This window comes from Thunnus thynnus, chromosome 4, assembly GCF_963924715.1.
Source record: "Thunnus thynnus chromosome 4, fThuThy2.1, whole genome shotgun sequence".
NCBI classification, from domain to species: Eukaryota; Metazoa; Chordata; class Actinopteri; order Scombriformes; family Scombridae; genus Thunnus; species Thunnus thynnus.
The window spans coordinates 8,246,212-8,267,101 of NC_089520.1; the positions used below are offsets into that span (position 1 = coordinate 8,246,212).

Below are 20,890 nucleotides of genomic sequence, written 5' to 3' on the forward strand. Positions count from 1 at the left end.
GCAGGTACTACATGTCTCTATAGATAGACTCCACAGATTACTATAATCAACTACTGTGCAACAGTTAATATACTAAAATATTGCATATTATTCTAGTTTACTAATATAACACATAAACAATATTGATAAATTACCATAGAAAATAGCAGAGGTGGAAAGTAACTAAGTACATTTATTTAAGTGCGGTACAATTTTGCTTGAGTATTTCCATTTTATGCTACTTTATACATTCTACTCCAGTACATTTATTTGACAACTTTAGTTACTTTTCAGATTAAGATTTGATGCAATGGATAATATAACAAACTTTTAAAATACAACACAGTTATAGATGAAATTAGTGGTTCCCAAACTTGGGGTCACGCCCCTCTAAAGGGTCACCACATAAATCTGAGGGGTTGTGAGATGACTAATGGGAGAGGAAAGAAGAAAAAACAAAGTTCTGATACACAAATCTGTTTTCAGTTTTTGGACTTTTTTTTCTAATCTTTGATTTTTTGTGAAATTTGAACATTTATTGAAATGAAACCATGTGAGAAGTTTAGAGGGAAAAATAAAGCCAAAAAGGTTGAAAACCACTGGTTTGTTAGCTTGTTATATTATCCATTGTTTCAAATCTTCATCTGAAAAATAACTAAAGTTGTCAAATAAATTTAGTGGAGTAGAAAATACAATATTTCCCTCTGAAATGTAGTGGAGTGGAAGTATAAAGTAGCATAAAATGGAAATACTCAAGTGAAGTACAAGTACCTCAAAATTGTACTTTAACTACAGTACTTGACTAAATGCACCCAGTGACTTTCCACCGCTGGTTTTAGTTTGATTATTCTCATCTTCATAGTAACAACTATTATCTTGATGAAACGTACCGGACGTGTCCTCATATTTGGTGTCTAACTTGACAGCGGTGTAAATCATGGATGAAAGCCGCTGAACAGGTGGCGTTTACCTCCACCTGTGTGTCGTGTGTAGGCAGCAGTGATGGAGCGGTTATGGGTAAGAGCGGACGGACTTTTAAGTTTGATTTAATATTTTAAAGTCACAATGTGACGTCTTTTTTTCATACATATCATACTAAGCGCCTAAGCTAGCAGCCGTTAACCGTACGCCGATTTCTTTTTTCCTAGGGTGGTGAAGTCATGACCCGCCCTACTCTGCCTCTGATTGGCTAGTGCTCGTTGCCGTCGTTGGTTGGATTGGTTATGAGAAGTGAGATTGGTTAAGGTTAGGGTAAGAATATCAGGGTAAGCCAATCAGAGGCAGAGTAGAGCGGGTCATAACTTCGCCATCCTAGGAAACCAAATTTCGCTAACCGTAAGTTAGTGATGTTGTAGCTTCATTCAGATGGAGAGAAACACGCAGCAGTGTTCCGCTAATCATCACTCACAGGACACATCAGGTCAACATCACCTTCAGATGTTTCTCATGTACTCCGTCATGTATGAAATGATGTTGAAAACATTTTACAGTATGACGCAGTTCAGTCCAGTAAGTTACCACCACAAACTGCAGCCTCTGAAATGACAGTTAAATCTGAACATGATATGAAATGTTTGATGTAGGACTGCTGGGTTATTTTATTGTACAGGTCTATATTTTTTCAATTAATTGATTAATGTATGGTATATACAGTGGTGGAAAGTAACTAAGTAGGGGAGAACGGGGTAACATGAGCAACTTTTTACCTTTGATGATTTTACTGCAAAATGAAAGTGTATTTGTTTTAAATAATAGTAACTCTATATACCTCAGGTTGTTGTGTACTCACGGAAATTAAAACAAGTTATCAAATTATTATGGTTTTAGAACAAAGACCCATCAAAAAAAGTTAATCCTATGGCACAATTTACCCCAAGGTAGGGGTAAAATGAGCAAGGGGATAGGGTAAATTGAGCGCTCAATGGGTAAATAGTGTTACCATTAAATACTGATATAAAAATTACACAAAATCAAACAAATTTGAGATAAATTTGAATTTTATTAATGCCATCACTTTAACAAAGGCAAAAACTCATACTTTTAAGTAAAATTATATGTTTGTGTCCTGTTGTTCAACATGTTACCTAAACACTTTTAGTAAAGATTAAACTGTGAGCTTTGTGTGTTAGCCACAGAAATGATATGTGTGTAAATGTGCTTTTGTGTATACAGACAGGTGACAAATTAAAGGAAAAACTGGTCCAGGGGTGAGGGGATCTGGTGGCTCTGTTATGCTGTGGGGGGCATTTTGCATGGTTTGGGTCTACTTGTCCCCTGAGAGGGAAGGGTCACTGTGAATCAATACAAAGTTGTTCTGAGTGATCACCTTTATCCTGTGATGAAACGTTTCTACCTTTATGTGAGTTGTTTCTTCCAGGATGACTGTAGTGGAAATTTAAGATGAATTCACAGAGAGCAAGTTGTCTTTCAGAGTTTTATTGCAATATCCAGAATACATATTTGCAAGTCCAGATCTCCCAGTTTGCTAGGCTGAAGAGATATTGAATGAAGTTCAGTGTTAGTACTTGCATACACAGCCACGTGCATCACAATCATCCCATATTCATCACCCTAACAGTTATTTTTAATTAATTCACCGTATCTCTAGGGAGTTTCTTTCGGTCTCTGCTCAGAATTAATAGTTGAAGGCCAAATCCTTATCTGCCTTTCCTCCCTGAACATTCCCTGTAAAGTTACAGTGACCGAATCCCACACCTCACCTTCGATAGTACCTGTTAGGAACATTTTCACACGGGAAGCAGATCATAAAGTCTATGTATATGTTTCCATTTCAATGCCTGCATTCAAAGGGCACGAGGGGTCACTGAATGCTTTGATGAGTATGAAAATGAGGTGAATCATATGCTATGGCCTTCACAGTCACCAGATCTCAACCTATGTGAACACCTATGGGAGATTTTGAACCGATGTGTTGGACAGCGTTCTCCACCGCCACCATCAAAACACCAAATGAGGGAATATCTTTTGGATTAATGATGTTCATCCGTCCAGTAGAGTTCAGAGACTTGTAGAATCAATGCCAAGGTGTATTGATGCTGTTCTGGTGGCCCAACACCTTACTAAGACACTTTATGTTGGCTTTTCCTTTAATTTATCACCCATCTGTATGTACAGCATGTTTGTGTGTGGCTTAAACTTAACATCAGTCAACAATTAGGTATTTATTCATCAACATTGTAATACTTATAACAGTGATAAAACATTAACATGAACAGGGTCTCCAGCCTCTAGAATATCAGAAAATATTTTTGGGGGTAAATTGAGCCATTGAGTCAACTTGCCCCAACATCATTGGCATGTTTTACCCCACTATCTCCATTTTGACAAAACTGTTTCACACAGTGGCTCAGATCCACAGTTATGCTAAGTTTATGACCTTGTTTTGTAGCTTACACTGACTTAAATTAACATGTAATAATGTCCAAAACTTATCTGTTTTAATTAAGATACAAGACTGATGAATTTAGTAACATGATGAATCCACTTGGCATGACAAAAATCTTTTTTTTTGTTGCTCTGTTTTGCTGACCACTCTCTCCATGTGCTTGAGTCCAAGATGGATTGAGTAATGTGAACTATACTTTCTTAATATTTGATCACATGATTACTTTTGTTTATGGTGACCAAGATAAAGGGGGTGGCTCATTTTACCCACTGGCTCTATTTACCCCGTTCTCCCCTACATTTACTCAGGTATTGTAACTGTACTTACAGTAAGTACAATTTTGAGGTACTTACCCTTCCACTACATTTAATTGAGACAATGGATAATATAACAAGCTTTTCACATACAACACATTGTTAAAGATGAAACCAGTTGTTTCCAACCTTTTTGGCTTTTGATGTCTTATAAAAAGCAGTGTGTAGTCGGGTCACATTTCAGATGTCTATGAGTTGTTAACAGCTGCACCAAATAGTTATTTTTCTCTCTAAACTTCTCACATGGTTTCATTTCAATAAATGTTCAAATGATCCAATATTTCACATATTTCACATCATTTTTTCAAAGATTAGAGAAAAATTCCAAAAACTGGAAACAGATTTCTGTCTCAGAACTTTGTTTTTTCTTCCTTTCTCTCCCATTAATCATCTCACGACCCCTCAGATTTAGCTGGTGACCTTTTGGAGGGGCCCCGACCCCTAGGTTGGTAAAAAACTCATAAATTAGCAAACTGTATATAAAGTAGTTCAAACTAGCTCCACCTCCAGCAGCTACAACATTAACATGCTGCTTACACACTGATGCTTCAGTATTAATATTACAATGATGTCATATATAATTATATCTCAGTCAGAGGGACCAAACCACTACTTTTACTGCAATACTTTAAAGTACATTTTCCTGCTAATACTTATATACTGTTACTTAAGCTTATTTTCATGCAATACTTTTACTTGCAATGGAGTATTTTTACATTGCTGTACTGATATTTTTACTTAGGTAAAGGATCTGAATAATTATTCCACCACTGGTTATATGAAAATATTGAAAGCACAGAGATTTTGGTGGTCAAGGTCACTGTGTTTTTGGCCACAACTCAAGAACTCATACGTTAATTATGACAAAGTTTCATACAAATGTCTAATAGGATAAAATGATGAAGTGATGACATTTTATATCCAAAAGGTCAAAGGTCAGCTTTACTGTGACATCTTAATGTTCTGCAGAAACACTTTTCTTGTCATCACACATCGTTTTAACAAGGCTGCTTTGACTATGGATTCACAAAGCTAACTGCTAAGCTAGGCTAAGCATGAAGCTAAGTAAACAGAGTTTACTTATTTTTACTTATGTGAATTTGATGTGATAATAGTCACAGCTTTTAGTTTTATTTACATTATTTTAATAAGTTATGAGGCAAGCTAACTTGTGTTGTTCTGTTTGGCAGATAAAACATGTTTTCAAAGTTAAATGTTTACATTATGTTTTTCTTTTTTTATGTTAATAAACTATTCTAAAGTTTAACAAATGAACTCTGGTTTCTTCAAGCTTCAGTCATTATCAGGATACTCTTCAAACTGGCAGCATTATCAAATTATATATTGTGATAAATTACCATGATCGTATGTTTTGACATATTGTCCAGCCCTAATGTGAAGCATCCACATTGTAGAATCTATTTTAGCTTCTTTGCAGCAGCGTCCATATCTGAAGCTTTGTCTACTGTCATGGCTACAACTTTGTGTTAAACTATCAGAATCAGCTTTATTGACCAAACATGTGAACACATACAAGCAAAATACACTTAATACCTTTTATTAAATCCCATAAATGTCTTCACCACAAATATTATATGAGTCTGGACAGATGTGAGTCTAAACTGCAACTTGACTGGTTGGTGGAGGCATAAAACCACAAGGTGTATTTCTAGTTGTAAATGGGACATGACGCATAGTAAACAGTAGCAAGAGTGCATTTTTAAAACTGCAACAACCTCTTGGCCACTTGAGGGCAGCAGAAACAAGCTTTAAACTACAGTTGCAACGATTAGTCAATTAATTGATTAGTTGTGTACTATTAAATTAATTGCCAACAATTTTGATGATCAATTAATTGTTTTGAGTATTCTTTTAAAGAAAAAAAATGCAAATTCTCTTATTCTAGCATCTCAAATGTGAATATTTCTGGTTTCTTTAGTCTCCTATAACTGAATATCTTTGGGTTGAGGACTGTTTGTCGGGACAAAAGACATTTGAAGATCTCATTTTGGGCTCTGGGAAACAGTTATCAACATGTTTCACCATTTTCAGACATTTCATGGACCAAACAATTTATTGATTAATCGAGAAAACAATCAGCAGATTCATCAATAATGAAAATAATTGTTAGTTGCAGCCCTGCTGTAAACATAACACTGACATATTATCACCTTTGACATTGATATAACGAACCTGTTAGCAAACAGTGCCCTACCTGCACATCCAGCAAATACGAAGCAACATAAGCATTAATTTGGACAGAAATATTTGTCTATTTAGCTGCAAAACAACTGCCTGCTACTGCTGAGATTGAACCAAAACAGGCTGAAAAGCTTAAGAGCTAAGAGGAACAGCAAAATCGGGGGATGATTCTCGGTGGATTGATCACTACAAGCAACCCTTTTCAATCCCTTTGGCATCAATTTTTAACATAAAAATATGAATTATACCTTCTTTATTGATTAACAGAAAAGCTAAGGAGAGGCAACTGCTTTTATTCAGTAAAGATTAAATAAGATTAAATCAATTTGATTCTCAAACAGAAACGTTAAACAATAACAAGTGCACCAACCATGTGTAAGCTAATGCACATAGGCTGCCTGGAGGGCAGTAGAGCATGTTGTCAACAAACTCTGACCTACATCCTCAGTATGGACACAGTAGGGGAGAGAGGGAGCTTGATGAGTGTCTTACAGTAAGAAAGCTGTGTCATGCTATGATAAAATATTGGGGTCACATGAATAATGTTAAATCACATTACATTTCCACCCAGCGTTGCAGGAAAAAATCACTTGTCATTGTCTGTTCCAAACAAAGAACCCTTGAGTCTACAGATTGAATGCTTCAGCAGCACTGAAAGTAATTAAGGCTGTAACAGCAGTACAGCTGTACAGCATTTATTTTCAATTAATCTGTAGATCGTTTTTTAAATTAACAAATAAATCGTTTATAGACCGTCAAACAATAGTGAAAAAAGCTGATCGCAATTTCCCAGAGCCCAAGATGACATCTATTTAGGACCAACAGTCCAAAACCCAAAGATATTCATCACATTTGAGAAGCTGGAATTAACAAATGGAGTTTCTGATAAATTACCTAATTAATTAAAAGATTACCAAAATCGTTGTTGATTAATTTTTTGTCGACTGACTTATCATTAAAGCCGCTTATTGTTACAACACTAAAACAAAATCACTGTTAAAAGTTTCACCTCAAAGGAAGCTTTTTTTAAAACAGCAATACAATTATGATATATTATTTCTTAATAATATGTAATGAATATAATGATCATTGAGGCAAAGGCTGATACTAACAATTATTTTCATTATGGATTAACCTGCCAATGATTTTATTTATTAAATAAGACAAATGTGATTTTTTTTGTTTTGTTTTGTTATTTTTATACTGATATGATGTTGGATGTCTAAACATGGTCAAAGGTCCAAAACCTGAGGTGAACCTATGTAGAAATGCTCCTTGCAAAGTTACCTCTACTTCCTCCTCATGATGACATCAGATTGTTCACACATGCCCACAAACGGCCGTCTGCTCCGTAGCTTTTGTTGCTAAGGTTGTTCCGTGGATTGTTTGCGTTGTCTAATTGCATATTTCGGATCGGATTCAGGCTCAAAACATGTATGGATGTATTAAGGAAGTTATCATTTTGAGTTAAGAATGAGAAGCATTAGGGGATGAAATCTGAGTACTACTGTTTAATTAGTCTGCTGAGGTTCAGCTTCAGGAAACTGACCAATCAGAACAGAGTGGGCTCATCAGGAGGGGGGCCTTAAAGAGACAGGAGCTAAAACAAGGGGCTGCATAAAGAGCCAGTATAAGATATATAAGCAGTTTTTTTTAAAAATTGTTAATCATGTAAAGATATTCCAGTAGAGCTCCAGAATAAGGATATAGGACCTGAAAATGTGCAGAATAGGTCCCCTTTAAAATGTGGGAGAGTAGTGAAAAGTACCCATCATAATATCCCAGAGCTGAAGGTGGCATATTTAATTTATTTTGTTCAATTTTATGTCTATTGAATAATCAACTAATTGTTAAAGCTCTGATGAAAGTAAATTCATCTGACTTTTATCACGATATAAATGATTTTGCTCTCCTCTAATGTTCTAAAGTCAATCGATAATGGTTTTGGAGTCAATTTGCAGCACACTGAATTAAAATTGAAACTGAGCTGCGAGGTACTGAGAGATTCATTGGTATCCACAGCTGAGTCTGATTTGTGATCTATAATTTAATCACAGCTCGTTAAAATGTTGTGTGAGTTTGATTAATCAGTCGCAGTGACGTTCATTCGTCTGTTTTAAATTTGCGTAGAAGATTCAACACTGGATTAAGAAACGAGGTCCAGAGCTCCTCCTCCTCCTGTTTCTCATTGGCAGGCAATGTGTGGACACATCAGGGACGCAAGACTAATCAGCCAGATGATGTCTGGGCCATGAAAACGCTGCTGCATCAGCTGGCTGCTTATCTCCATGGCAACCATCTCACAAGCTGTTCATCCTCTTGTTGCAGGTGTTGGTGGAAAACTGAAAAATGATCTTCCTAACAGTTTGACCTGAAGAGAAACAGCGCTGACGGTCAGCTCAGGGCTGCAGATGGAGAATGGAGACCTGGGACACATGGTGTGTGTGTGTGTGTATGTGTGTGTGTGTGTGTGTGTGTGTGTGTGTGTGTGTGTGTGTGTGTGTGTGCAAACATTCAGTTCAGCCTTTGGCCAATTGAACATGTCTGACATTTGAATGATGGCACAGCTTTCATGCTGCTCTGTGTGTTTATGTACTCCTCTACATCTGTCTATCAACTGAATAGTCTTCGCTTTGGGCTGGACCTTCAAAAAGTTGTTTGAGGATTAAGGTTAGTATTAGATTTAGGTTCAGTTTAAGGATGCAGTTTTTCTCTCCAGACACTCAGGCTATCTTCACATCTCATATCTACTCTTTATGTAAGGTAACATGAGGTCTGGGATGCTGTGGTATTAAAATCAGAGTTGGCAGCTTGCTCTGACTTAAAGGATAGGTTCACAATTTTTCAAGTCGGCCTTAAAGCAATAATCAGGTGATGAGGGACAAAATCCACAGTCCTTGTTTTGTGCAAAAATGTATTTAACAGTTTACGTGAAGCTCACCATTCACTGTAGCCCTAAAGGCGCAGTGTGTAGAATTTAGTGGCATCAAGCAGAACAGACTTGGCAGAAATGGAAAATAATAATCATTAGTATGTTTTAATGAGTGTATAATACCATGAAAATAAGAATTGTTGTGTGTTTGTTACCTTAGAACGAGCTCTTTATATCTACATAGGGAGTGGGTCCCCTTCCACATAGCCCACCATGTTGCACCGCCATGTTTCTACAGTAGCCCAGAATGGACAAACCAAACACCGGCTCTAGAGGCCTTTTTTTACACGCTTGGAAGGGGGGGGGGGTGGGTAGGGTATTCAGTTGGTTGCAATCTGCAACTTCACTGCTAGATGCCACTAAATCTTACACACTGGTCCTTTAAGTGTCCTTAAGTGAAATCAGCTGAGCTGCTGATGTCAGCAAAAGTTCAACTGGCCAAGTTCAAACTCCCAAGAACACTAATTTGTTCGTGGTGTACTGTGTTGTATCTGACTGCTCTTCCTGTTCTGCCCAGATGGGGGAGCCAGTGACTCTGAATGTGGGAGGCTGTGTTTACAGCACGTCTCTGTCCACGCTGCAGCGCTACCCAGACTCCATGCTGGGAGCCATGGTCAGAGGGGACCTCCCCACCGTCAGGGACACACACGGAAACTACTTCATCGACCGTGACGGCCCACTGTTTCGGTGAGTGCGTGTGTGTGTCTGTTTTTTAATAGTACAATCTGCTGCTAGCTCTTCAGATGAATAACATGTACCCTGTAGTAAACTCAGTAGCCAACATATGTTTGTACATGTTGTGTTTGGTTAGGGTCGTATCTTACACTGATGAAAGTTGAGCCAAGTCTGACAGTGAAGACCTGAGCCTGACAAACTGAGAGGTCATAAAATTGCCACCATACAAAAGATAAATCATTTTTCTTTAGGTAACAACAAAATCTTTTCTCTGCACTAATCGACATTAGCATGTCAACATGTGAAATGTAAAGCATGCTCACACGCTAACATTATGTCCTAACCTCAAATGTTATTATTATATTAAAGGGGACCTCTTATGCTTATTTCCAGCTCTATATTTTTACACTATTTTTCACTCTATTCTGATTGGCCAGCTTTCCAGAAGCCTGCTTAAGGGCAGCCATATTGGAGTTGTGTTAAGTTACTGCCAATGCAAACCCAACATTTCCTGCTTTTCATATTAAAAGCTTTTAAAGGTTCTATAAGTAGAATTGTGAAGCAATTTACATGTTGCCAATGAGTGAATGGGTAGTAATGTAACGTAAAAAATTATCTGACTGAAATTTGCTGAAACACGGTGCAAAACACAATGTTAGAGAGCGCCAAATCATAACAAAAAGTTATCTCAGGGCACTTTTCACATAGAGCAGGTCTAAACCGTACTCTGGTGTCACTAATGAGAAGGAATTTCTGTTTCCTACATACAGAACCTTTAAATGACTAAACAAAGGGAGACTTTTATTGTCACCGGACAATATTATTGTCTGCTAATCCTCACCGGATTAGCAGAGCTTTGTTAGTGGCGCTAAAAACCGGTCACATATGGAGATATTTTAAGCTCTTTATTCAGCACATCAGTCAGAAATAATGCAGGGTAGTACAAAGGCTTGTACAATAGTACAAGCAGAAACAGCCACAGTGATGATGATGTTTGATGAAGAGCTGCAGATGACCAGCACAACTCCAACAGGTAAACTACTTATTTTACTTTGTCGTAGTGTGTAGTGGAAAACCACTCACAGCATGCCAGCTTGACTCAAGTCATAGCTCAGCGTGACTACCCCCAAAACAAAGGAAAGGCGCCATAATGTTAGCGAAGTGGAGCAGTGAACTCGCACACTATGCGTGGAGCAGATGACCATATAAATAATAATGTCAACTCATCACACATTCCCCTAAACGACCGTCTGTTCTGTAACCTTGGTTGCCGAGGTTGTTGCTAAGGTTTTTCCATGTGTTGTTTGCGTTGTCCACTTGTATATTTTGGGTCAGAATTCGGCTTGAACAGGTATGGATGTATTTGTTAAGTCAACATCTCAAGTAAAGACCAAAAAAAGCAGTGAAATCCTACTACTATAGTTTTTTTCATGGTTTGTTGATGTAGCCTCCTGAGCGGCTGGAAGTCTGCCAAGAGCGCGAACAGAGTGCGCTCCTTGGAAGGGGGGCCTTAAATGAGAGCTAAAACAGCCTGTTTCGGACAGAGGCTGAACTGAGGGGCAGCATAAAGGGTCAGTATAAGATGAATGAACTGTAAATCATGCAAAGATATTCCAGTAGAGCCCCACATTATAAATATAGACCTGGAAATGTGCATGACACGTCCACTTGAAAGCTCAAAGAACAGCAGGGTCTAACAAAGTACAGCTCAGACTGACAAGTCTGACAATGTGGAGCTGAACCTGACAAGTTGGGTCTGAGAGGTCAAAAATGGCCACCCTACAGAGGACAGCCACAAGGTGTTTTCCTGTGAGCTGCCTTCCTGAGTCTGTTTCCTGGAGGGGTCTCAGTCTCCTGATGTGGCCTCTTTCACATATGATCTTCTGCCTCTAATTACTCCTTGTCTGACTGCTTGTTTGGGACCAGTTTGCCACTGGAGACCATACCAGGAGCTAAATGCTAAATGCTAACACTGCTATAAGACAGTGCTTTTATCTACACAGACTGATTACATATAAAGGAGTCAAAAGATGAGTCTGGTGATGTTCTATATTTTTCTTACTGTCAACAAATCCCATGTGCAGTATTGCATATGTAAACCTGATATATATTATTCCTCTGTGCTGTAGAGCTCCATTGTTGTCGAAAAACTATTAAAAACACATTAATGAGCCTCACTGTTGCACTAATATGTTCCTTCATTACTGCAAACATACACACGGTAGCTTATTTGAGTTAAACACACAAACCTTCCTGCAGCCAGAAATACTCACTAGAGCACCAAATGTGTATTAATCTGCCACTGAAAATAGTCCAACAAATGCTCTTTTTCCTCCTGTTTGTTTTCCAGCTGTTTGAGGAAATGACTCAGCCTTTTTAAAAAATTATCTGGCATGATCCATTTTTAAATATTTACATCTTCAGAAGGAACCAATCAGCTTGGGGCTGAGTGCCTCAGAGGAGGTAGGAATGTCAGAAAGTATTGAGAGACGGACTAATACCCTGTTGATTTTGGTCGTTCATGGGATTTGTTGACATTAAAGGTGCAATATGTAAGAATTATGTAAGAATTTCAGTTTAAAACATTCAAAAAGACCTTCCTCGACTTTCTCAGTTGCCTATAACAACCTGTGGACTGATTTCTATGTAAAGGACTCAGGACGGTTTTGCAGGGAAAATCCAAAGGATGTGACGTATATGTGCACTCCCGGGTACCTTGCCTTTCTCCCATCCTCCTACAGTGCCAACAGGATGCAACACCAGTTAGAAATGGTGTCTGATAACATCCAACCCCGAGCTGGCTTTCTTCCTATTGGACAGATAAGCTAACATTACTGCAAAACATGTGAAATATATTCATGGATGTATAAAGAGAACTGGATACAGTGTCGGAGGCGGGGCCCCGCTCATTCTTACGAAAGTTGCTCAGTGGCGCATGAAGCCAAAAAAATTGACTTCCCGGTATGAAAGTACCCGGATCTTCCGCATTATGCGGCCCATAGAGCATGCGCACTAGTGACTTTCGCTGGCCGAGTCGGCTACTTCCGGTTTAGCCCTCTGGCTGACTTGAATGGAGATAAAACAATTCAATCATGCGGCTCTTCTAGGCTTTTGAAATGTGATCGGACCAAACGGATTTAATTCTGATAGCAAGACAAGTCATTTCGCAGGGGTTGTGACGCTCAGAAAAATGTATCCGCTGATTTACAGACTGCACACAATGTAAGTCTATGGGATAAAGTCTTTTTGGGCCAGTGTACATCACGTGACGTTGTAATTACACGGTTTGGCCACTATGTCAAATTGGCTTCAAAGCCTGGCGCTCTTCCTGTATCCAGTTCTCTTTATACATCCATGAATATATTGTGATATTGTAGTTTTAGCTGGATAATGTTAGTGCCACTGCTCACGAATGCAAACAACAGGATGCTGACTACAGGTCACTTGACAGCCACTGGTGTCATTAATAAGAAAGAATTTCTGGTTCTTACATATTGCATCTTTAATGAAGATATAGAATAACACCAGCCTTTTCAATTACGAGAGAACTGAATCAAAATTTGAGATTTAAAAAGTCAAAGGTCAGAAGAAAGTGAAACACACTTTTCTCACCCTGATCTAGTTGGTAGCAGTATGAATGTATAGCACCTCTCTCGCCTCCTGTCCTCAGTTTCACTGGTAGCTCAGAGTTTTACAGAATCATCAGCTCAGCAGTCTGGTCTGATCCTGTCTCAGTTTCTGCTGTTTCAGCTACATCCTCAACTTCCTGCGCACGTCAGAGCTGACGCTGCCGTGCGACTTCAAGGAGACCGAGCTGCTCAGGAAGGAGGCTGACTTCTATCAAATCGAGCCCCTGATTCAGTGCCTGGGAGACCCCAAACCCCATCTGCCCTACCCCACCGAAACCTATGAGGAGGTGGTGGAGCTTTCCAGCACCAGGAAGCTGTCCAAGTACTCCAACCCTGTCGCAGTCATCATCACCCAGCTCACCATCACCACCAAGGTCAGTGGGAACAGCTGTGGTTCGGGTCTTATCGACACGCCGTGGCAGAATATTCTGCGATACAAAGACATGATGATATGTATTATCTTATTTTCCTCCAGATCCTCCTGTCTGCTTCTCTCTCTGTATCTTCCCTGTACATCCATAAGTCAGAAAGCTCAGAATAACCACAACTTTCACTCTCTCGTTTTTTTAAAAAGAATTGTTCTTTGTATGTGTGCTGCTCAGCATTTGCATTCATGTAGCCTCCAAATATCACTTTACATTGTAATTAAATAACATCATAACTGTATTGTACTGTAAATCAGATAATTTGATTGACAGAGAAACATAGATTTTTACATAAAAATATATATAAGTATACATAAATATATACTTAAATCTTTGTTTTGGGAAGCGATGAATCAGCTGGTTGAAACTTGTAGTTAAAGTAATTGAAGAACTCTTGTAAATTTCTATCCTTGTTTATTCTCTTGCATTTTTTGTAATTTTTTTTTACCACTTTGGAGTTTTAAGATAGGATTGGGCAACATGACGATATATGCTCTCTCTTTAATACAGTTATCTCTGGTTTTATTAGACCGTTGTGAGCAATATTACAAATCAATGAGCAGGACTGACTCATGGCAATATTGGATTTTTCTATATATTTATATGGATTTTTACATTAATGTGATGAAGCACCTTGACTTGTAAGGTATTTAATTTGGTGGTTTAGCCAAAGACAGACATTCCTGTCTGTTTATTTTGTCCATAAACATTTGATTTTTCAGAAAAGTTACTGTATTATGATATATACTGATATCATCGTTAAAAGAAACAAACTCAAATAACTGTGATAGATGATTTTATCTAAATCACCCAATCCCAGTCCAAGATAGAACCTTGTGAAAAACTGATATCAATCAATTATAACATACAAATACTGAAAATACTTTGGCACTTTTTTGCTTAAAGAATAAATAAAAGGATTTCTTTACCCTCATAGATTATTTTCAGTGCATCAAGCCATGTGTTAACAATCATTACACTTGTAGGATGGTGGTAGCAATAATAGTGGTCTATATACTAAGTAAGTAACTGGAATTTAGTCAGGAAAGTCCCATGTTGATTGAGATCTCATTGTTAAGGGAGAACTGAGTACATAAAAAAATATATTTCCATAATTTAAAAAATACTGTATTATATGATAACAAAGATGAATAATATATGTTTGAACATTTAAAAAACAGCAAGGTATATAACACAAAACCATAATCAATAAGACATAGAAAAGACTAATAAAGTACATTTTATATAAGTAGTCACATGACTCGTTCTCTCTGTCTTTAGGTCCATGCTGTGTTGCAGTCCATCTCCAGCAGTTTCACAAAGTGGAACAAACACATGATGGACACCAGAGACTACCAGGTGTCCTTCACCTTCGGACCATGTGACCACCAACAGGAAGTCAGCCTGCGTGTCCACTTGCTCGACTTTATCTCCAAAGCTGTACGTGGCCTTTATTTCATCTTCATCATGTGTAGAAACGCAATGCAAGAAATTTGTCAGTGCTGAGGAATATACAAACAACTTGTCACTAATGGATGATTTTTTTTAGCTTGTGTTCAATATTGCAGTGTTTATCTTGTGGAAAACATGAAGGCAGATGTGTCATCATGCACATGTGTGTTGCATATGTGCAGCAAATAAAATCCACAAGTCTTTTCAAGTTCAAAATAGATCGGTCACCATGAATAAGTTGTCTGTCTGACATTGTAGTTTTTTAAATCATGTCTGACAGCAAAAGTTGAATTTGTGTACGTGTGATGACTCAGTTTGTCTGTGTCATTATTTTTCAGGGTTTCGGGATACGGAACACACGTGTTCACCACATGAGCGAACGAGCCAATGAAAACACAGTTGAACACCACTGGACGTTCTGCCGACAAGCACGCAAAGTCGATGACTGACGGATGAACTCGTAGATGGAGTTACTGACAGACAGAAGATGTTATCAGAGTGTCTGCATAGAGACAGACAGACTTGTTGGTGTTTTGTTCATAATGTGCTAATGTTTTGTATGATGTGTATTGTCTGAAACATTCCTGCTGTCTACTCGGAGATAAAGCACAAGGTGCAGTCACATTAAGGCTAGCACGTTAGCCGCATGTGGTACATTAGTATTAGACTTTTACGTATGTTGCCTTCGCTTTATCATATACACAATATGGACAAAAATATGTGGACACCATCCACATACTTTAGTGTAATTTTTTGGCATTTTTGCCTTTATTGGACAGTGGACAATGAAGGAAATGGGGAGAGAGAGATAAGTATGACATGGAACATGCGTCCCTGGCTGGAATAGAACCAGGGACGTTTTCGTTACGTGGTATGTGCAATAACCATTCGACTATCGATGCACTCCTTCAGTGTACTTTTGATCTGGGTCTGTTTTTCCTGGTTGGTCTAGTCCTTTTGGTTGCAATGAAGGGAAATCTTAATTCTACAGCATACTGAAAAATTTTATTTTGGGCAACAGTATGCATTCAGTTTTGTGGCAACAGTTTGGATAAGGCCCTTTCACGCCTCAGTCAAGTTCATAAAGAAATGGTTTTCCCACTTTGGTGGGAAGGAACTTGACTGGCCTAAACAGAGTCCTGACTTCAACTGGAAAACCGACTACGAGCCAGGCCTTATCACCCAACATCATTGGCCAACCTCTTTAATGCTCATGTGGCTGAATGGGAGCAAATCCCTGCAGCCAGGTTCCTACATGTGGTGGAAAGCCTAAAACCAGGAGTGGAGGCTGTTATAGTAGCAGATTAATGACCATAGTACTGGAATCACATGTTCAAACATCACATAATGTCCAGCTGTCTGCATACTTTCGGCCATATAGTGTATGTTACTTGCATATCTGGCCTGTATCAGTAGTGTAAGAAATCTGTTCAGTGACTAGGACTCAATATTAACTGCAAAGTAAGCAATCTGAAACATATTGTCACGTGATTTTGTTTGACTCAGTTCTCCTTTAGTAATTGTTCTGTGGCCCACAGAGAGTTCTCACCAACTCTGCAGCTCTGCTGAGCTTTTTAGCCTTTTTTAGGTACATTTACTGTTTTGGCTCAATCTCAGTGTTTCCAGCAGCAGCAGGCAGCTGTTTTTTTTAGTAAACAAACTCTGATAAATCCAGTGTACACTACCTGCCCAGCACCAAACTGCAGACAAGACAAAGTTGGAGAATAACTGGTGAAGAAAGTTAACAAACCAACCAGTTAGTCTTCATCTTTAAAGTCTTTTCTCTTGTAAAACCGAAAAATATTGTTTGAAAACACTTCTGATAAAGCATAAATCTCATCTTTGTGTCACTTGCCCACAGAATATTTTTTTAAAAAGGCTGCCTCACACCCTCCAATGGTCTTGGTATCCAAACTGGCAATGATGGTAAGATAACACAGGCAGCTCTGTAAGATACCCAGCCATTATACATTATATCTGTGTACCTGACAAGGTGGAAGTCCAAAACATCAGTTCAAAACTGGAATGGAATGTATTTTTTAAATGATTGTAGGAAATATTAGTAATTAATATCAGGAGTAGTTTTTAGCGATGCTAGCAGTGCATGTGGTTCTGTAAGGACCTTAGCCTCAGTCAGTCTTTAGTCTGTAGGTTCATATCTGTGGTTCTGAGCAACAACTCGCTGTTGCCATGAAATTTGGCACAGACATTCTTGGTCCCCAGATGATGGATCTTTGGTGACCGTCTGACCTCTCATCTAGCTCTACTAGCTGCTCAAAACATCCACTTGTCCTGTTTAGTTAATGACAGAAAACTAATGACTGAATTCCCATTAGCCTCAGCTACTTTGAGATTAATGCTAGTGTGCCACCACAGTAAACATGCTAAGTCTTAGTATGTTATTATGCTAACTCTATACATGTTTGCACACTGAAATGCCAAATGTTACAAAATAAATGCAATAGGGAACACTCCCTTACTGGCCCCAAATGCAACTCTGTCCTGTTCTCCTTCCCTGCTCGTTGACGTAGCCGCATCCTGTTTACTAAGTCCTCCTCTCAGCAATCAATGTCAGGCTAGAAACACACAAAAAACAACAAAGCAACCAAGCCACGAGACCTCTTGCACTTGCTCGTCAGTGGACAGATCCATCTATATGCATGTTTCTGCTGAGTCAGCTGTCATTGGTGTTTTGGCTCACATATATGACATATCTCAGATGTGATGTTTTCTATCCCCTCTAGGTATCAGTTCATTTATTTGAACTTTGCCTAATTAATAATATACTGTAGTGTCCTCCTCCGGTGTCAGTGAGTTGCAAAATCAGAGGTTTGCAAAGACAATATGCTAGTGTAGGTATATAGAAACTTTGCTGGAAAGCATGTAGACAGTCTATGTGTATCCATTGGTAAAAAAAAAAAAAAAGTATACTATGAACCTAACATGTCATTGGCCTGAGGGAGGTGTAGACAAACAAACTGAACCTCTGTGCCACCATGGTGTCACCAGCAGCTTGTTTTCATCTGCCTGTGAGGAGCTTCATGTGGAGGGCATAACCTGTGGGAGGATCAAGCTACTAAAAGACACACTTGACAATAGAGTGTAAATTGAGAGTGTAATCCAACAAACATGACATTTTAACGTGAGAAAATTAAGTATGATTTACATGACTCAGTGGAAGATTTTACATTGACGTTGTAGCCGTTGACAGTTTACATGTGAAAATTGGGAATTTTAATTTGGTATGATGCCTTTATTTGTACAGTTTACAGATATTACATGTGTGGGTGAAGGGGGGTATTTTGTGATGACTTTACATTAATGAATGATTGATTTGTGTTAGGTTAAAATTTACCCCAACTCTGTCTGAGTATATGTTATGTTTATGTTGTGTTAAATGTAATTTGCCACCTAAGAATCAAGTTAACAGAATGAAATGAGATGTTAAAAGCCCAACAGGTGAATAATGTTTGACAAACATGCAGTCCCAGCTACTAGTACTTCAGCTGTTAGTGTATAGTGCTACTTCTGTAACTACTACAAGGCTACTGCAAATATTATCACACTTACAATGACCTCTTATACAGTTACTGTAATACCCTACTACTAAAAAGACCATTTTTACAAAGTGCAACATTTAAGCAAAATCATATTCACTTTGTGTGAATAAAACAAAATCAGTAGTTTTATGTTTGCTTCTATGGCTGCTACAGTATGGATATTTGCTGTTTAGACATTAAAAGCTACATGGTCATTACAAGATGTTACATTGAAGTCACAAAAATGCTAACAAGACCTATCTGCTAGCAATAAGGTTCATACCCTTTTGAGGCATGTAAATTTTGTCCTTTGGGTGTCTTTGAAGACAAAAAGGTCATTGCATTGGGCTCAGGGAATTTGCTTTAAAGTTCTCTGGGTTACCAAAATAATTTGATTCATTTACTATGAATCATGAATGGGGAAATACATACCATTTTCCTCACATTTATCAAATGAATCCTTTATCGTTGCAACTGTCAACTCATTTTCATCCCCAGCCTCCATTTCCTGTGGAGCTCCCCAAGGCTCTATACTTGGTTCAATGCTTTTCTCAATCTCAGTGCTCCCATGAAGTCACATTATCAAAAAACACAACCTTTCCTTTCACATTAGTGCTACTTAGAACCTAATAACTACAACAAACTAACAGACTTCAATAACTGTCTTCAGGACATAAAATCCTGGATGGCTGCAAACTTTCTCCAGCTCAATGAGAATAAATCTGAAGTCATATTATTTGAATCACAGCATTTAACCTAACAGCTTTCTCCTTATCTGGGCACATTATGCTCCTCTGTAATATCATATGCACAAATTCATGTTCAATTCAGCATTGGAGTTTGAAAAATAAATCAGGCCATTAAATCAAGTTTAAGTCAGCTCTGCACTGTCAGGAAGAGTAGCAGGAGATGAACCCAAATGCAGGACGCTGCAGGCAACAGGAACTTAAAAAATAAATCTTTATTCAAGACTCATAAACAGGATACAGAAGCACAGGCAGGCAAAACAGAACAGAACAAAGGATCCAACAAGACCGACCTGAAACACAGGACTAACTAAAATACCAACAGAATAACAATGAGATGAGGTGCAGTTGAGGAGATGGGCGTAGAAGCTCAGGTGAGGGTGTTGTGGAAAAGTCCTTCAGATGGACCAATGAATCTTCAGGTCTCCCACAACATTTTTGTTTCAAAAATCAAGATGATCCCAAACTCATAGAAATACACTGAAATTGGCAGAGTTCGATGTAATGAGATTTACTGTGTATCAAGTGCAATACAGGTAAACCAAGGCTTGGTCCATGGAGCAAAAACCTGAATGTAAGACAAAAAGCACTGTCTTATATACCTCATTCAACTCCTCCTCATGTGGAACCTATCTTATCTGATTTTCTAGGGCTCCTCCTCTCTTAACCAAATCCCGGAATTTCCCACCAAGTCTTCCCGTAAGCTCTTCCCAAAATTACATAATTTGTGGCCTTGACCTGTTGGCAATGATTCAAATATGATTCTTTTTTAGGTATAATGGTGTCTAGAACTTCCCTAAAAATAAAAATAAAATTGAGGGTCTGTGGTCTTTAATAATCAAATGTCACGGACATTAACCTTTCAATGGTTCTTAATGATTAACTACCTTACATACTGTCCCTGTGATGAATCACAGTCATGACTATTTACACAAGAAAATTATTCTACAATGGGAGTGAAGTGATGAAACAGGAGAGCAGACAGGGAGCCAGTTGGCTGAGGAAACAGAGAAGGACCAGGACAGGGCCGATGAGTCTGATACAGGACAGGTGTGTTGAAGGGCAGAGGGGAAAGCAGGCTGGGGAGGAGCACAGGAACACAGGAGGAAAAACAGCAACAGAAAACCAAAAACCCAGTAATACAATCTTCTTGATAATAAACCAACATACATAAAACCGCCACGGAACGCACATGAATACATCTCAAATACATAAGCAACACTACAACCGCTATTATCCATAATAAACAGAAAACCAAAACCCTCTTAATAGCTGAGACTGAGTATTAGCTGTGTGAGTACAGACTGGAATGAAAACAAAGACAGACTAACTAACAAAGGCAACTAAATCATGCCAGATAGTCTTTTAAAGATACAACTCAAATCAACCTTCTCCAACACAGTCCAGTCTTAATATAACAGGGAAAAAAGGCTGAGGGTCTCTGGTGGACTAGAGGAGAATGACAGGGAGAAGCAAAGCAGAGAGCTGAGGATGAGAGTGTGTTGCTACAGAGAGGGGGCTGAGGAGCAGATGGTGACATGCACTGTCTCCAAACTCAGATCAATTCTCTGTGTCTCTGACCTGGAAAATG

The 20,890-nt window shown here is 38.5% G+C and overlaps 1 protein-coding gene across 2 annotated transcripts; it reads left to right on the forward strand.

The window, feature by feature from the left end:
* Window positions 1–413: 413 nt before the first annotated feature.
* kctd6a (potassium channel tetramerization domain containing 6a) lies at window positions 414–18,767 on the forward strand. 2 transcript variants are annotated; one of them, XM_067586419.1, is made up of 6 exons: window positions 414–996; window positions 8,230–8,339; window positions 9,351–9,520; window positions 13,244–13,511; window positions 14,844–15,002; window positions 15,353–18,767. In XM_067586419.1, exons 2-6 carry the CDS (start codon window positions 8,313–8,315, stop codon window positions 15,461–15,463), a joined length of 735 nt encoding a protein of 244 aa, XP_067442520.1. In that variant the 5' UTR covers window positions 414–996; window positions 8,230–8,312; the 3' UTR covers window positions 15,464–18,767. The 2 variants fall into 2 exon arrangements, with proteins under 2 accessions (XP_067442520.1, XP_067442521.1); XM_067586420.1 differs by having other exon boundaries at window positions 13,259–13,511.
* The last annotated feature ends 2,123 nt before the right edge of the window (window positions 18,768–20,890 follow it).